The sequence below is a fragment of the Mesoplodon mirus genome (assembly GCF_964341445.2).
Source record: "Mesoplodon mirus genome assembly, chromosome: 3".
Taxonomy (NCBI): Eukaryota; Metazoa; Chordata; class Mammalia; order Artiodactyla; family Ziphiidae; genus Mesoplodon; species Mesoplodon mirus.
In genome coordinates, this window is record NC_138978.1 from 161,153,282 (window position 1) to 161,172,520 (window position 19,239).

At 45.5% G+C, this 19,239-nt stretch overlaps 1 protein-coding gene across 3 annotated transcripts in view; it reads right to left on the reverse strand.

Moving 5' to 3' along the window:
* CACNA1E (calcium voltage-gated channel subunit alpha1 E) overlaps positions 1-19,239 on the reverse strand; it is a gene marked incomplete at its 3' end in the record, with an annotated part of 300,753 nt that overhangs the window by 194,100 nt on the left and 87,414 nt on the right. For all 3 annotated transcript variants that reach the window (XM_082612461.1, XM_082612460.1, XM_082612459.1), the window contains exons 4-6: positions 13,321-13,424; positions 11,866-12,018; positions 10,517-10,698 (exon numbers count right to left, since the gene is read on the reverse strand). In XM_082612461.1, the coding sequence (XP_082468587.1) occupies positions 10,517-10,698; positions 11,866-12,018; positions 13,321-13,424 (439 nt within the window). The remainder of the gene's footprint in view (positions 1-10,516; positions 10,699-11,865; positions 12,019-13,320; positions 13,425-19,239) is intronic.

The window sequence follows — 19,239 nt, forward strand, 5'->3', positions numbered from 1 at the left end:
AGAGGAGGAGATCTGGACAGCGAGTGGGCAGTGGAAGAAGATGTTCTGCTTGTCTCCCCTACATGAGTGGTCTCCACAAAATGTTCTAAATAATTATTTAACACCATTAGTGCTTCCCATGCGCTAGGCACGCGTCAAGGGCTTTATCCAAGATATCTCATTTCATTCGCACTACAACTCTGTGAGGGGTACTGAAATTATCCTCACATTACAGTTAAGGACAATAAGGCATAGAGGCTAAGTTGTCCAGGTCCCACAGGTAGTAAGGGTGGGACCGGGATTCCTAACCACTGTTATACCACGTCTAGTAACAGAAATCATTGTTTCAAACAAGATCATCAGAACATCAATGCAGAAAACTTACAGAAAGGAACACCTTTGGCATAAATGTATTTTTGCTCTTTAATATATATGTATATGCATTTATAATACAGAAACATGTAAGTAATGTAGAATCAATCACTCAAAACATAAGGTGGTTTTGGGGAAGATGAGCACTAAAGCCAGGGGTAGGATGACTGCTGCAGTCCTCAATCAGCTTTGACATCCAGTTTATTTCTGTAGTTTGTTTTAGTTTCATAGTACTGAGAAAATCCTGAATCATACAGAAAAGTAATAGTGTGCTCACTTATATCACTGTCTGTGAGCAAACAAGCTCAGGCCTGAATTTTTTTTAAAAGACTAACACAGAACTACCAGCCTTCTAATAGTACATTTACACAAAGTTCAAACGAACACAGAGATGGCAAAGGGAGCTTTACTCCAAGGGCTGCACAAATAAGCCAGGGAGATCATGAGCAGTCTCCAAGTATGAAGATTTGGTCTCGAACACACTGATTACGTGTGGCTTTTTAAATTAGTTTTTTTTTCATCATTTTCTACTTCCTCGATTCTAAGATACACCTTTCTTTGCAGACAAAGGTTTTAGAACTAAGGATATACGAATATGTAACATACAGAATGTAGTAGGGGTTCCCCCCCGAAATGCCATTATTAACTTTTTAGTAGATCTTATAATCAACGGTACGTATCTTGTATTCAAGGAAGTGTGACAGTTAAAATAAATATTTTAACTATAAACAAAATGAAAAGACAAACCACGGAATAGGAGAAAATATTTACAAATGATGCAACTGACAAGGGATTAATTTCCAAAACACACAAACAGCTTACAAACAACCCAGTCAAAAAATGGGTGGAAGACCTAAATAGACTTTTTTTTTTTTTTTTTTTTTTGCGGTACATGGGCCTCCCACTGCTGTGGCCTCTCCCATTGTGGAGCACAGCTTCCGGACGCGCAGGCTCAGTGGCCATGGCTCACGGGCCCAGCCGCTCCGCGGCATGTGGGATCTTCCCAGACCAGGGCACGAACCCATGTCCCCTGCATCGGCAGGCAGACTCTCAACCACTGCGCCACCAGGGAAGCCCAAATTTTGGTTAAAGTAGGACCTTGTAGAAATCCATGTAGTGGGGGAGACGGGCTTTCTGAAGGCTTTCTCTTTAGTATGCTCCCACTTCACCCTCCCCGGGCTCAGTTATTACAACCACACGGAACTGTCACTGTCACACTTCACTGTGGCCTAGAATCACAAGGGAGCTTGTTAAAAATACAGATTCCTTCTTCCTAGCTCTGTAGCTGCCAGTTCATTAGACCCAGGAAGAGCCCAGGAATCTGAAATTACATTAATTGTCCCCAGGCAATTCTAAGATGGCCCACACTCTGAGGGGCACTGAAAGAAAGTCCTCAATAAATATTTTTCTAGTGAATGATAAATTGAGGGAAAAATGAATAGAGACCTTCTGGCTGCCTAGTGCCAGAGGCTGGCACTGTGCCATCCAGTTTGGCTGGGATTCCGTAAGGATTTGGCCTCCAGAGTGAGCCAGTTGAAAGTACCTGAAACGGCCACTGAGTCACCAACACACCACCCCCAGTTAATTTCTGCCCCTTAGTCCTAAGGCCTGGGGTTGCCTCAGAACAGAGAGATCATAGCCTAAGGCTGCATGACACACCCAGTACCTGAGGCCTCTGGCCATGGATCAGAAATTAAACTGTGTATTAGAGTGGGCTAAAACAAAGGCAAAGAGCCCTGAGCCAGCTTAATGGTTCTGCACAGACGAAAGATCTGGAGACTGGCCTGGTGCGTGCGTGGTGTGAAATTCAGGCACCTGATCAGGAGGCAAACTTCATATATTTGGAATCAACCCTAAACACGATGACATCTCTGGTTTAACAAGTTATTAAGAAATCAAAATGGATATGAAAGAGTAGGAGTAATTTCAGGGTAGAAGCAGCTATGGATGGGAAGGAGAAAGAAAGCAAACCGCGTTTTTTTTTTTTTTATCCCACGGAGGGAGCCAGGGACTGGAAACTGTGGACCCCGGGCTCCAGCCCAGCGGGCAGGGAGCAAGAAGAAAGGCATTGCAGGGTTTAGAGGGAGGACACGTGATTCACATGGAGAACAGGCTGCCAAAAGCAGCAGCAGAAGCTACAAACATAAATGTTTTTTTCTTCCACCTGAAAAGCCGATATCTTTTTTTTAAACATCTTTATTGGAGTATAATTGCTTTACAACTGTGTGTTAGTTTCTGCTTTATAACAAATTGAATCAGCTATACATATACACATGTTCCCATATCTCTTCTCTCTTGTGTCTCCCTCCTTCCCACCCTCCCTATCCCACCCCTCTAGGTGGTCCCATAGCACCGAGCTGATCTCCCTGTGCTATGTGGCTGCTTTCCATTAGCTATCTGTTCTACATTTGGTAGTGTATATATGTCCATGCCACTCTCTCACTTCGTCCCAGCTTACCCTTACCCTTCCCCGTGTCCTCAAGTCCATTCTCTACGTCTGTGTCTTTATTCCTGTCCTGCCCCCAGGTTCTTTAGAACCATTTTTTTTTTTTTTAGATTCCATATATATGTGTTAGCATACGGCATTTGTTTTTCTCTTTCTGACTTACTTCACTCTGTATGACAGACTCTAGGTCCATCCACCTCAATGTGTTTTTAAAAAGAGACACTCTGGGGCTTCCCTGGTGGCGCATGGTTGAGAGTCCGCCTGCTGATGCAGGGGACACGGGTTCATGCCCCGGTCCAGGAGGATCCCACATGCCGCGGAGCGGCTGGGCCCGTGAGCCATGGCCGCTGAGCCTGCGCGTCCGGAGCCTGTGCTCCGCAACGGGAGAGGCCACAGCAGTGAGAGGCCCGCGTACCGCAAAAAAAAAAAAAAAAAAAAAAGAGAGACACTCTGAGGAAGAAAACGGGATTACAGAGTACAATGCTAGTGAGGAAGGTGGGCGGGCCTGGTAGGTTTCAGTCCCCCAAAGTTTCCCCAGTCAATGCTCTGAATTGGGCTGACGCGGGGCGAGGTGCCCAGGGGCGAAGTCTGGGAGGGCCCAGGAGGTGTGCCACACCTTCTGTCACAGCTTACTCTGCTCACAGGGACACACACCCCTCACTCACTCACTCTCCCTCTACTGGGGGGCAGTTCAAGCGCCGAATTAGAAATCAGAACAGCTGGTTTTAAAGCTCACTTCCTACTTCTTCTATTTGAGACAGGTTTCTCAAATTCATTCCATAGACTGAATTTGTCCAGGAGATTCCAGAGTAACATTTGAAAAAAGGTCTATAATCCATTTACTCCCTTTTCACAGTCTCCCCCCGCCTCCTCACCTCTTTCTTCCCTACCCAGGTCAAATTCCACCTCTCTTGATTCTCATTTTATTGTGCTCACCAGTTAGAACTATGCTGGTGAAAGCCAACTCTCCACCTACTTCCTTGCCTGAACCTCAGAGGCCAAATGTGACTACAGGAAAACACAACACATTCACTGGTCTCACTTTCACCCCAGCACCATTAACCCCGAGTGGGTCCTGAATGCTGCCCGGCAATCAGATCCCCACTGCACTTAGTCCCTCACTCAGACTTCCAGCATTTCCCTCCTCCCACCTTCTGCTGATGACCTGACTTTCTATTTCATCGAGACAATAGAAGCAATAGGGGAATTTCTACATGCTTTTGTCACTACGTCTACCCCCAACCCAGCCTCTGCAGGCTCCCTCCTAGGACTATGGATGAACCATGAAGTTGGGCTCCAAGCCTGGCCCTCCACCTGTGCTCTGATGGGCTAGGAGCCCACCCCCTCTCACCTGCTTTAGAAGGCTGCTCCACCAACTGTCCTCTCTCTCCAGCAGCAATGATTTTTACCTTGAATGACTCATTCTCGCCAAAAAGCAAATGGTGTTTCTTCTACCTGCCCCACTCTCTCTGCTTCTCTTTCAACAAAACTCAACACGACGGTCTGTATGGCTGTCTCCAAACCTCTCTTAAACCTTCTCCAATCGAGTTTTCGCCCCTCCCACTTTCCCCTCCTGGCCTCTGATGATTAATTCTTAGCCCTTATCTCCCTTGACCCATCTCTAGGCAACATTTGACTCAGCTGATCACTGTTACTTCCTCCTTCCTGAAGCACTCTCTTCCCTTGGCCTATAGGACACCATGCCCCCCTACTCTCCTTCTCAGTCTTCTTGCTAACTCCTTAACTCACCCACATCTTAACACTGGGACTTAGTTCTGGAACCTCTTCTCTATAGTTAGATATTCCCTTCCTTGATGGTTTATCCAGACTTCGGACTTTAAATACCATTCTATACACAGAAAACTCCCAAATTTATTATCTCCAGCCTAGGCTTCTACCCTGAATTCATTTACCCAGCTCTCTCCTTACACCACCATATCAAATAAGCAATGCAAATTTTTCATTCATGTCCAAACTCAATTCTTTATCTTCCTCTCCATCTACTCAACCTTCATGGGAAAGGGGCAGACTAACTTCCGGTAACCACTATCCCTTTGTGTATTAGACAAGTCACAGGTGAACAGGCACTGGTATCAGATTCCAGGTGTCATCTGTATTACAGAGACCCAGACAACTGCAAGGACACAGGAACAGGCTCGTGCAGACAGGCATGTGGGGGAAAAAACAGCCTATTCCAGAGCATGACTGACCGGTTACAGGAGTCTACAAATTTTACCAACTAGACACCTTATCCTAGGTCAGCTGGTACACCTTATCACTCTGACACCGTAAGATGATGGTAGGTTCCTGGCCCCTATCTGTCAAATGAGCTCTGAGTATGTTCTGTTCCCAGAGCATGTGGAGGAGGTGTTGATGAAAACTAAAGCAGAGATGAGTAGACAACATTCCCTAGTCGCATGGAACTCAGCACCGAACACGTTCTCTGCAGATACTATAAAATCAGAGAAACTTCAGGAAGCTGGAGATGGCAGTTTTCCACCAACCCTCGGATATGGCATTATTCTTTCAACATACATAATAAGCAAAACAGCAACGAGGCAGAAAGTGAATTCTCTGTTAACCATTTAGCACATATTAACTATGTGTAGCTGGGAGAAGGCAACTTAAAGGAGCGTCACAGGCTCTGTCACAGACCAAAGGACTTCTGAGAGTGAGGAAGACTCTCAGAAAGCATCAGACCACAGGTTGCCTCTTCTTTCCAAAAGCCAGGAAAGAGTATAAAAATCTTCCCCACAGCAGCATAGAGCACCGAGGCAGTCAAAACAGATACAGCTGGCACACCTGCAAAGCTGAAGAACAGCACGCCTCCAAGAAATGTCCGCATCTGTGTGAGTTATCAACACCAGGTGAGAAGAGAAATAGCTTGATGAAAAATACAGATGAAATGTAGAAATACAGATCAAAACTACCGGACTTGAAGAGCACAGATTGGAGGAACGGCAGACAGCGACTGGGAACCCCTGCAATCTGTATATTATATTCCTGGTACCACAAACAGCAGAGAACATAAAACCAGAATGACAACAGGGAAATCAGACTCAGACCAGAATCGGGAGAAAGCCAGATCTGAGAGCCACACCTCACCCAGGTGAGGAAGGTCAGAAGTTAATAATGGAGCCACAGTAACATCTGTGGAGTGACAGCACTGAGGGAGAAGGTGCTGTCCTGGAGAAGCAACACCTATCCAGATTAGAAGAAATGAAAGGAATTAAACTCGTAAGAAGAGGGGAGAGTCTGCAAATGGAGGAGACCTTTGGAGAGACAGTCAAAACAGGAAGAAGCAGCCAGCAGAACCCTAGACTGCTTTGCATCTTTCTACCACAAGAGGGAGGGAAGCCAAGAATACAGTTGGAGTGTGACCAAGCCGAGTTGAAATTTTGGGAGAGACTAAATTGAGCACAGCACGCAGGACTCCAGGTTGCCCTGACAATGGGAACTCTCCCCCACCCTTACAATCATGCATCCTCATGAGAAAAGCTACATGCAAATGAAGTCAACGGTAATCAATGGCAGACCCATACAAGGTCACAGGAGGCATTTAGGAAGGGTCTGTGCAGCAGAAAAGGGATGCAAGCACCAGGGAAGCATTTAAGTTACATAGAAAAAGGTTAAACTGAGTCCACATGTTTGAGAGAGCTTCTGCGTACAGTGTAAACCTGAAGGTTCTCCTAATGGTTTGGTTATAACTGGCGCCAATAAATCTTAACGTATTTGTTGTAACCACTGAATAGAAGAGGCACTGGATGAGGAAATAGGGACTCCCTTTACTTTGTGGTCTTTGTGAAGAAATACTGTGGCTGGGTGAATTGGGCCTTCCAGGAACAGTGGTAGAAAGGGAAATCAACACAGTTATATCTGCGTCTTATTAGCAGTGGTAATAATAAAAGGCATAGTGGGTAATTTTTCTCTATGTAGAAACATACATATATACATGCATCTATTTAGAGTACTCAGGTGACTAGTTGTTCATAGTTAATTCAGTGATGTGTAACCAGTTCTAATATATATGTAAAGTTTTGTCATTACAAAATCTTAAGTTAAAATTAAGAGAAGAAAAATAAATACTCAGGTATCATTGACATGGGCTTTCAGAATCTGCACGTTTTCAACCAAGATCCTAGGCACCTCTAATCTCATACTTTCAATGGGCATAAGCGGGAGAGGGGTGGTAGGTGAATTAGTCTGTACTATTTATTTAAAAAAATTTTTTTTAAATTTATTTTTGGCCGTGTTGGGTCTTCGTTGCTGCGTGCAGGCTTGCTCTAGTTGAGGTGAGCGGGGGCTACTCTTCGTTGAGGTGCGCAGGCTTCTCATTGCAGTGGAGCATGAGCTCTAGGTGCGCGGGCTTCAGTAGTTGCAGCACACGGGCTCAGTAGCTGTGGTACATGGGCTCTAGAGCGCAGGCTCAGTAGTTGTGGCGCACGGGCTTAGTTGCTCCGCAGCATGTGGGATCTTCCCGGACCAGAGCTCGAACCCATGTCCCCTGCATTGGCAGGCGGATTCTTAACCACTGCACTACCAGGGAAGCCCAGTCTGTACTATTTAAATTGTTATTTTCCCCCATCCTGGATCCTCTTTCCTGTCCAAGCTAAATGGTTGAATTTGGATAAATTAAAAGTGTTTAAAACAAGACAACAGGTTATGCTAAGCCCCATATCACCAATCCAAAACTTCATTTCAGTGTCAGCCTCTCCCACAAATGGGCTCTTAAACCAGTCAATCAGGAATCACCTGTTCAGCACTAGTGATCAGGAGCATCATCTGCACCAGCATCTTCCTGATAAAACCCTGCCACACCCCAAAGGAAAGTGACCTTGCCACAACTAATCCACTTTTTACTAACTTCCTGGTCCAGCGCCCTTCTGCCTATAAGTCTTTCATTTTTTGTACAGCTCTTCAGAGCTCCTTTCCAGCTGCTAGATGGGATGCTGTCCAATTCATGAATGGTTGAATAAAGTCAATAACATCTTTGAAATTCACTCAGTTGAATTTTGGTTTCTTTAACAAAAGCTTGTATGATGTGACTCCACCATATATTGCAAGCCCTACGCCCACCAGACTGAAGAGTCCACAGCTCTGAACCTTCCTCTAGTAGCAAAAAACCCTAACTCCAGGAGGTGCATCCAGCTCCTGCAAGAGAGCTCTGCCTGGGCCATGCTTTACACCCCAGTTTCCTGCTCAAAGGAAGCCCAGACTTTGATGGCTCCTTCTCTTCCTAAGGAGCCAGACTTTGTCCGTGTTCCACTGGCTGAAAATTGGATGCCTTTTTCATCCAACTTCTCCTGAATCCAGGGGTAGTTATCCATCTAACTACGACCATCACTTCTGCCTGTGGACTCTTGGCTCCATGCCCTCCCCCTAGATCCAATGCTTTGGAAAGTGATGTCATCTCAAAGTAGGCATGAGTTCATTCTGCCCCATAAGCAGCCACTTTTTGGAAATCAGCCGAACAGCTCATTGAGTTCCCTTAAGTCTGGATCCAGGCACAGGGATAGCAGGAGGCCTTCAGTAAACTGAAGTTCAATGACTAATGTCATTGTCAGAGGTACTGTGAGTCTGTGGCCCTGGGAGCCCATGCAATCAAAGGTTTCAGAGAATCTGCAGCTTGACCTCTTCTCCCTGCTTCCTCGGTAGAGCACACCTAGAGAGGCGAGCAAGTTCACTGTCTCTGTGTGACCTCCATACCTATGTTGGATAGATAACCTGAGAGAGACTGGAATTCGAAGAGAGTACCAGGAGAGCAGGGATCATGGCAATTTTTTCTCCGTTTCCCCAGTGCCTAGCACACTGCTTGACACATCACGGATGCTCACTAATATATGTTGAAAGAATGGATGAATGAACAAAGGAACTAATGTAAGTGATGACTGATGCCTGTTTATCTCAGTACCTTCTGAGCCTTGGCTCCGGAGGACCAACAGGATCTCGCCTTTATCTTCAAATGCAACACTTCTCCCTTCAGGCTTTCAATGCATTTATCACATCACTTAGGTGAGTCTACACATATAATTGAAATACATCCCTCTCAAAGCCCCACAAATGACACCAGCCGCTATGGGGCCAGTGCTGTCATTTCCAGAGGCGCCTGGTTAATCTGAGTGACACAGCTTCAAGACACCCTTCACATCGCAAATGAGGAGCAACTGGACTCATCAACCTTGCCTCCCTTCCCTCCTTCCTGCCACCCCACAACTGGTGAGAATCCCAGAGTGTCCCCAAGGGTTTTCTAGGTCACACATAACCCCTGGGCTTTCTGGGCATATGCTGGTCTTTGGGACTTCTTCACTGCCCTGCAGAGCTTTGGCATAATAGCCTGTGGCTCTTTTCTGCAAAGCTCCACCTGCCTGGGAGCTTGGGAATGGGTCCAGGTTAGTGATGGACATTTACTAGGTACCTACTTGTACGGGCTTTATGCAGACCCTGGCTCTTCCTCCACGACAATCTGGTTGAGTCTCTCCTGAGACAGCATTTCCTTTCCTTCCAGTATAGATTATGTCCAGAAGTCCTTCTAAAGGGGGCTTTTTGTAAGCCACTCCATGTTCCACCCATTATTTATACAGACGGAATCAGGTTAGAAGGAAAGGTAAAGGTAGACTGTGGGAGGGCAAGTAAGATGGATGATTGCTCCAAAGGGGTCTGCCTTGGGGTGGGCTGGCTGTATGCATAGGAGGGTACAGACCTTTATGAGCACCTGTTTACAAAGACAATTTGCCCAAATTGCTTTGCCCCCCCCTAGGCCTCCTATGCATCAAAGCACACACCTCCCCACCCTTTCATTTTAGAACTTAGACTCTGCACCATGCCTTTCATAACTTGTTGAGATCAGACTCTAGGAGGTGGAAGACACTTCAGTGGTCACCCTAACATCCCACACAGACAGTTAGATAGCCTTGTCTTGTACACCAACTTCACATGAATCACCAGGGGCACGTGTAAAAAATGTAGCTCAGCTCACCGACTATTCAAAGCCACATGAAATCAAAATCTCCAAGGGCCTGTGGATCAGAATTTTCAACAAGCATCCCTAGTGAGTCTTACAATTAAGCGTGTTACTTATGTGCAATGGTTCTTGAGGGAAGCTACATATTAGAATCAGCTAGGAAGCTTTAAAAAAAAATCAGTGACAGGTCTTTACGCCTAGCTATTCCTACTTAAGTTGTCTGGAGTAGAACCCAGGCGGTGTAAATTTTTCAAGCTCCCTCCCAGCTGAGTCTAGTTGCGGCCAGGGGTGGGAACTACTGGAATACCTTCCCAGACCAGTGGTAAGCTCTTTGAAGACAGCAACCAACAAATCTATACCTCTTGGTGCCCCTCACTGAATCCCACCACCATGTCGAACCAGTCGCAGAACAAAATGGCTGAGGTGATCTGATTTAACTAGCAGTTCACCCATCAAATGTGGCATGTAATTTCCTAACTATATTAAGAAGCTGTGTACTTAGCAAGAGGCCAAAAAACAGAGGCAAATAAACTGCTAAGTATAGATTATGTCCAGAAGTTATACAGACAGAATCAGGTTAGAAGGAACAGTAAAGGTAGCCCGTGGGAGGGCAACCATGGTTGAGTCTACACACACACACACAAACACACACACACACACAGCCCTCCCTTTTCCCAGACTAACTGGCCCAAACCATGCCAGAAGCCCCATTCCATGATCCTTCCCTCCTGCTCCAGCCCCTCGCCAGCTCTACTCACATTGTATAGCACGGTGGTCCACCCTTCCATGGTGATGCACTGGAAGACAGTCAGCACGGCAAAGAGGATGTTATCAAACTGGGTGATCCCATCATTGGGGCCGATCCAGTCCCGGCATTCATAACCAGCTGGGCAGCCCTGCACACCACATGGGTGAGGGGGGTCAAATCCTTCTAGAATACCTGCAGACACATTTGGAGGGTGGAGGATAAACCACACGATACTTAGCATGAGCTGGAAATGATCCCAGGAGGCCACAAGCATGCAATTCTATTTCCCACAGAAAGGTCTGCCCTTCTTTGTCTCCAGCTCCTACCCTTCTCTGGCATCTCTACACCTCACAGCTCACATACCATGTGTTCAACCCAATGTTTCCCAACCTCCTGTGAAAATGAAGCCTCATCCACATGCCCCCCCCACCCCCTCTTTCCTCAGGTCACATCTTCTACCTTTTCCTGAGTCCCACGGGAATTTACAGGACTGAGTCACCCACAAAGGTCTGAGCTGAAGGCAGAATCCTACTGATTTTCTAACTTCAGACTCCAGGATAGACTCTTAGTTCTTTCTGGGTTCCTTGGGAACAATTATAAACTACAGTCCCTTCCGTGGATCTTAACTCCTTGTTTTTATGGCCTAAATTCCTCACCTTAAATAAGACAAAAATAAAAAATAAAAATCCAACATGAAAGGTGTCCTTTTGAAGATTCTTTTCATAAAAACATGGTACCTAATTGGGCTCCTTCAAGCTCTCCCCTGCCCCCTTTCCTTCTAAAGCACTCTACTGAACTTGAAAAGAACAAAGAAGATACAGGGAGACAAGAATGCCAGATCTGTGTACCCTGCTAATCTCCCAAGTACCCCTGCCAAGTCATGCTCAGAACTCCCTCAGTTCTTCCACACTATGTGTGGGTCATGGCAGAGAGGGGGAAGGTCATGAGCTTGAGCATGGATGGAAAATGTCCCCAAGATCTGGAGGGCCCCAGATCTGACTCTGGACTCCTGGTCTCTCTGGCTGTGGGCCAAAGAGGCCATAACAAAGGGTAATTCTTCAGGCAGAAGGTTTTTGACATGCATTCTGATAGCCTTCTACCAAGGGATGGGGCAGCTGAGACCTTCTATTGAAATAAACTATAAACCTAAGAGGTTATTCGCTTTGCAATATCAATGCACAATGGGGATCTTTAGGCTGGTTGTGCCTCATAAAGCTGCTGACTAGGAAGTCTCTGATTCTAATTCTAGGGTTGGGATAGGACTTACTTTTCCAACCAGCCTCCAAATGCCCTGAAATTACCCCAATGACCAGAGGAGAGAGGAAGGAAGAAGGAGAAGTCAGAAAATAGTGACCCTACCTGAATTGTTCATGAAGCAAGCTCGGTGCAACTTCCCACTGTAGAACTCCAAGCCAATGATAGCAAACATCAGGATGGCAAAGAAGAGCAGAAGGCCAATCTGCAGAAGAGGCACCATGGCCTTCATGATGGACTTCAACACAATCTGCAGGCCTAGAAGGAAAGAAAGAGAATGATAAATGGAACCCTCGCTTAGCACCACCTGATACGGCAGGCTGGCTTCTTCCTGGGAGAAGAGGGGCAAGTCTTTGAGGGAAAAGAACCATTGATCCTGAAATGATAAAGCAATTCACAAAGGGATAACCAGGATAAGTCAAGCCAAAGACTGCCATCACCTCCTCCCTTACGGATCATTCCCTACCTGTTCTTCACCATTCCCTGATCATTTACATGCCTATCACCTTTCCCTTATTCACTGCACCCATGCTGTCTTCTGGATTCCTCTTCCTAAAGGGAATTAGGTCCAGCCCTGCTAGGCTATAAGTCTGTAAGAACAAGGAAAAAGTTCATCTTCCCCACAACTCTATCTCAGACCCAGCTCTCCCACCCACTATTGGGGAAGCAGAATTAGTACAACCACTGTTCATGAAACACCATATCCTTTGACCCAGAAATTGTCCTTCCAGGATTCTAGCCTAAGAAAATAATCAGAGATTTGAATAATCTTTAAGTAAAAAGATGTTTGTTGCAGCACTATTTCTAGTTAGAAAAAGAAAACTGGAAATAACCTAAATGAATAGCAACACAGAAATGACTACCCAAGTCAGGGACCGTATAAGACAGATTATAATACAGATTTTAAAATCATATTTCTGAAGATTTTTTTTTTTTTTTTTTGCAGTATGCGGGCCTCTCACTGCTGTGGCCTCTCCCGTTGTGGAGCACAGGCTCTGGACGTGCAGGCTCAGTGGCCATGGCTCACGGGCCTAGCCGCTCCGCGGCACGTGGGATCTTCCTGGACCGGGACACGAACCCGTGTCCCCTGCATCGGCAGGCGGACTCTCAACCACTGCGCCACCAGGGAAGCCCTGAAGAATTTTTAATGTCAGGAAAATCAAATGCTTATGATGGGATCCAATACCAAAATTACAGCATGATCCCAATCACATTAAAATGCACAGGAAAAAATGAATGAAAAAATACGCTAAAATGTTAACAAAAGTTATTTCTGAATGATAGGATAATGGGTGCTCTTCACTTTCATTTTGTATTGTTTCCTTTACTTTCCCAATTTTTTACAAAGATCTTTCATTATCTTTTAAATATGAAAAAAATCTGCTAAATTTTAAAGTGGAAGGTGATGCCAGATTGCTGCAGGAACTCTATTTATTACTGCAGGGGCTTCTTCTCAGGAGAAATTATTTCTTGTTTATCCCTAATTCTCTTCGACCCTGGATCTGGTTGAGGACATATCAGTAAAGCTATCAGCAGAGGAGAGAGAAGAAAGGTGCTCACTAGGTATCCCCGACACGAGCTTCAGGGGCCTTAGGACACGCACAGCCCGGAGCGTCCTCAGGTCCACATGTGTGTTGAAGTGGGTTCCCGCAGTGGCCAGGATGCTGCAGATGGAAACATAGAAGGTCAAGGTTACCACAGTTTGCCTTTCTCCTGTTGTTCCATGGGGGAAGCTGAGTTAAAGAAGGATCATCAGCCTGGAAAGCACACAGAGCTGATGCCAGCTGCGTGTGGGCGCACCTGAGCTTGGGTGAATCACCAGTGATTCCGAGTGGAATTAAATTTAGCCGCATCTGGATTTCACTTCGAAAAGGAGGAAAACTGATCATCACATTGGAATCCTAGCTCCAAATCATTAGTAAAACACAAGGTCCCCAGCATCTCTCATTCCTGCCCCGAAACCGTGTCCCCTACCCTCCTCTTTGCCCCTTGCCAATTTCCTTCCCCTCTTTCCAACCTACCAAGGGCCTCACATATTTTATTTTAAATTTTTCTTAGATTCTCCTGTCTCCTATCGCCTTCAGGAAATTTCTCTGGATTAACTGCAGTAAAGGAGTAACTCACTCTTCTTTACCTTGACGCTTAGAATTTTTACCAAACAAAATCAATCACTCTGATGCTTATACTTAGGGAATAACATCACTGGTCCCCATGCAGTATTTTTATAATCGCCCCCAAATCACTGTGTGACCTGGATTTGGTTTCTCTGTTTCCACTTTTCTACTTCCACAGCCATACCCAGGAACACACACACACACACACACCAAAAATCCATAACAATCCTATTAGATGGTGTACACCAAGTACCTTGTCTTGAGGAGACAATTTATTTCATATACTCCCATGACACTGCAGGTACTTTGGAGAGACAAAGACACTTAAGTATTTATGACAGGTACAGCAGAAGACTAACAGTCAGAAGAACTGGGTTTCAGTCCTGACTCATGTACTTGTGAACTGGGTGCCTTGAGGCTAGTCAACCTCTATGAGCCACACTACCCTTATCTACCAACTGGGGGAGTACCATGGCCTAGTTACAAAAATAAAACGACATGGGATTGAATGTTATGAGTGTTCTGTAAACTATAACATGCAAAACAGACATTATATCTAACACAAATGTTAATAATATTGCCTTTACAACTTTGTCTAGTTTTAGTCTTCTTTCTGTAGGGTACTGCTTTTTCTTCCTTACAACCTCCAGGACAATTTCAGCTACGTGGAACTACTGGGGAATGACTCATTCCGAAAACTGAGTTTTCTATATGGTCAAAGGGTGGCAAGAATTATTTATTTCATTTAATTATTTTAAGGGGCTTTGGAGGACTGGGGAGAGGTTGGTTCAGCTGAGGGTAAAAAGGGCCTGGACACATCTCGTGGCTGGCCCCGCGAGGCCCCTGCACCATATTTTTGCTTCTCTCTGACGTTAGCTTTACTTTTCTTCTCTTTCCCATGTCATCAATCCTGTTTCTCTGACATTTGACATTCCAGATACCTTGAAGTCCCTTTAATACGTGAACGAAACGTTTATGCTCTATTATCTCTAGAAAGCAGATACAGGATCAACAGAGACAAATTACGCAGATCCAGATTATAATCACGAGCAGTAACTTTGAGACAAGCAGTGCTGGCCAACAGCCAAGTGGGCTGCTTTACATGGTAGTGACTTCCCGACATTCGAAGTATTCAAGGGCAGACAGAAGAACTCTCTTTTACGAAGATAAGAGGGTTCCAACATTGGGTTGAAGGTTATTTAAATGACCAATAGAGATTTCTTTCAACTTTAAGATTCTATAATTCTATATGGATCCAATCTCAAAATCAGAACCAGAAAGAAAGTTTAGTCTCATAAAGCATCTCAGGAGCTAGGTTTTCTTTGTCTCTCCCAACCCAAACTTCCATCCTCTCATCTTAAAAGGAGGGAATTTAGGAGACACTGCTTTTGACTCTATCTTCCAAGGCCAAAGAGTAACATTAGGGAGGGGAGTGATGTAATTTCTAGTAAGTAGGAAAAAACTGAAGAGAAGAGAGAACAAGGAGAAACATGGAAAATAGGAGTGAAAAACAGGACAGAAATAGAAAAAAAACAAAGAAAGAGAGAAAGAGAAGCTTCAAGGATAGGTATAGTGATAGAGAAGCAGAACCCCAGGAAAATGGTGTCATTGCTCCCCTGATTCTGCTAACAAGGGAAGGAGCACTGTACTCTCAGTCTTCGGAGGGGCATGCGTGGAGGCTGCTTTCCCTCTGGTTTGCTGTCTTACAAACACAGTGGATAGAATCTGCCCCGTTCAGAAACCAGAGTTCTGTTTCCTAGGATACCCAGATACATGTGAGATGTTCTTTCATATCATAAGAAGGGCTGTTGAAAATGAAAATCTCCTCCCCAGCCCAGAGATGAACAAGGTACATTTCAGAACACGGAGGTAGGAGGCCAAGGACGACATTAGAGGGCAAGAAGGCACAGGTGTAGAGAGAAAAAAAAAAACCAGTAGAGGGAAAGGAGAATGAGAGGATGGGAAGTGAGCAAAGGAAATGTGGAGATGAAAGCAAGAAGGGAAATAAGAAGAAATGAAAGCTGGTGGAGAAGCAAATGTCAGAGAAACAGGGATGATGACATGGGAAAGAGAAGAAAAGTAAAATTAATGTCAGAGAAGCAAAAATATGGTGCAGGGGCCTCGTGGGGCCAGCCACGAGATGTGTCCAGGCCGTTTTTACCCTCAGCTGAACCAACCTCTCCCCAGTCCTCCAAAGCCCCATCACACTTTAGGCAGGGCTGTGCACCTGTGGCCCTGTGCTCCCCAGGCCCTCAGAATTTTCTTCTCTTTCATCCAGTGTAGGAAGGCTGTCAACTGAACCTCTGGCTGCCGTACATTGGCCACTGGCTGACTGCTAGTATTCAAATCGTCTTTGAGGGCAGGAATCACAGTGTGGCTCCCCGATCCACCTGTCAGAAACAGGAGCAATGGGATCCTTAGAGGAAAAGATAATTAAGGAAAAGGGCCCTATTCTGAGCTCCCATAAAATTCTGTGCCCACCGCCATCACTGCCCTTACCACATCCCAAAGGAAGTCTCTGTGTTCTCATCTGTCTACCCTCTGAGATCCAGAGCAGCTCACCTGGAGACACTGTCTTCCTCATCTCGACAGGCCCCACACCTAGCCCAGGGTCTGGCAAGTAAAAGGTGCTCAATAAATGCTCGAAACTGCACTGATAAAAGTAATAAATGTGTTGATGCAGAGACCAAATGGACAGACATACTGCAGAAACCCTAGAACTTATCAATGAAAAGATTAGGATAGCACGGCTGATTTGCTACCCAAACACGCGCCTGTGTGAGCATACAGGAGTGCACTGGAAATCTGGCCTCGAGCACTGTAGGGTCTAATGAGGATCTTCTGATGTACTGCTAAGACTCCTGCTCTCAAACAGATCCCACAGGACAGGATCTGCCCAGCCCTCAGTGGGAGAGTTAGAGAGGGAGGGAGGAAGGAGGAAGACTCAAGATTCAGAGACTTGCCTCCTAGCAAAACCCAAGTACTGAAGAGTACCCAACTCAGCACAACTCCAAGCCTTGTCCGGAGCAGGCCTGCGTGAGAGGCTCTGGGAAAGTAAACCAGAGGAGAAGACCCTGGCCCTCAGTCTAGTGGAAGGAGACAGACACGGAAATGAAATGATCATAATTCACCGTGAAGAGTGTCAGAACAGAGGTGTTTACAAAGTGCTATGAGAATGGGAAACACTGCAGTGGACAATACAGAGCTTACTATCTGCTAGCATTTTCTAATATGTTATCTCATTAAATCCTCCCAAATATCCTGATATTACTATCGACTCCACTTCATAGGGGAGGCAACTGAAGGTCAAAACAAAATTAAATTTCTAATAAATGGCAAGAAGAGGCACTAAAGTTAGTTCTCCTGTGAGATCAAAACCAATCATTTCCCTCTCTGCCATGATGCCGGGCAGCGTCTTCTCGGTCCCAGGCAGCTCCACTGTTCCTTAGTCCAGTGAGTTGCTAAAAACACCAAGGCTGCAGAGTGTCGTCGCCAAACAAGCCAGGGAACTTGGCTTCCTTCATTCCAAGGCCACACACTGCTAACTCCTACAGACTTGACAGCAGTCACTCTCAGGACCAGCAGGATGTGAGGCTCCTCGCACCCCAGGTGGTGACCGCCACAGTACCTACATATACACACAGGAAGGGACATGTGCACCACAAGGTCAGAGGGAGGCCACTGAGGAGGAGTTCAGGTCTGAGTTAATAAAAGCTAAGCTCTCCGCCATCCCAAGAGGGCATACGCATGTGCTCTTCAGCAGTGAAGGCTGTGTTCTCCATTCCTTTTGTCACCATGAGCACAGAGCCTGGTGGAGAGGTCTGGACACAGAGGGGGGGTCTTCATTACTACTTTATCCCCCATGCAGAGGACAATTGGACAGCAAACAAACTTCTCACCAGCACCAACACAGAGACTGTGTTCTATAGGCTGTGAATGTTCAAAAAGTGTTTCCTGATGGATGTCAGGGCTCAGCCCTGCCTCTATCGTTTTTGCTTGTAGGTGTCAGCAGGTAAGAAGAGAATGGAGGCCGATAGGATTCTGAGGGTGTGGCCTGACCATCACACAGTGGCACAGCACAGCAGACGATGGGAGCAATGCTCTGGGCAATGATAACCAAGGGTCTCTTCCCAAGTCGTCACTCAAAGAATTCTTCAACGCTGTATTCCTTTTGACCTTGGGGTTCTGCCATAACCTCCTTGTCGATCCAGATCTAACAGTCTCTTTGCACACATGTATTTCACTATACACTCCCATGGCCGAAGGTGCCTGGAAGCACTGTACAAATACTACACTAAAAATAATTCGTTGCTTATCTGAAATTCAAACGTAACTAGGCATCTCATATTCTAATTTGCTAAATCTGGCAACTCTACTTCAGTGGTGACCAGAAATGACCAAGTAAAGAGCCTCCCTCTCAGTGGTTGCCCCAGCCCTAAATGAACATTCAAGTTGTCTTCTGAGAAGAGACACAAGCCCAGGACTGTTAGCATCAGGCCTAGAATTCCCTCCTGAGCTCCAGAAATCACCTGTTTTGTCTCTGACCATATAAATCCCCAGGGAGAACCTCATTAGCATTTGAAAGCCAAGTTGTTGATATCTGTGCAAAAAGACTGATTAACAGTAGCAAAAGGTGTTAGGTATTTATCCAGCCCATGTTATGAGACCCAGAGGAGGCAGGAAGGCACCTAGTTCAAGTTGGATTCTAACCCAGAGTTGAGTCAGGATATCATTTCCTTGGGTAGTCAACAGAAATGAGTTGCTGTGTTCACTTAAAACTGTTCCCTGGGAGGTTGACTCCTTCATCTCTTTTACTATTTTATCTCCAATGAGGTACCAAAGTCCATCATATCTTTCCTCTACTGCATCTCTTAGATTTACCTGTTACTCTCCAGCCTCGCTCTTGCCTGGAATGCCCTTCTTATGCCATCTCTCTCCTGCCTCAATAATATGATCCAGACTTCAGGGCCCAGATGAAATCCTGCCTGTCCTTGAAAAAAGGTCCACAATCAAGAGAGACTTGAACTAGGATTCTGAGAAAGTAGTTGATCCCATACTCTCCAGTCATACTGGCTGGTTTTAATACCAGTTCCATCACTCACACTAGCTGTCCGGCCTTATGCAATTGTCTCTCTGAGCTATAGTTTTCTTATCTGTAAAATGGGGACAGTGCTTCCCTAAGAGGGTTGATGTTGTTTAAAAGAGGTTGCTTGTAAAGTTCTTCACACAGCGCTGATTTACCAGGTAGGGTTCCTGGCTGAAAATGACAGAAACTAATTTTAGCCTTCTTAAGCAAACAAACCAAAAAAAAAAAAGTATATTGAGAAGATATCAGGATCTCACAGAACTGAAGGTATATTGGAAA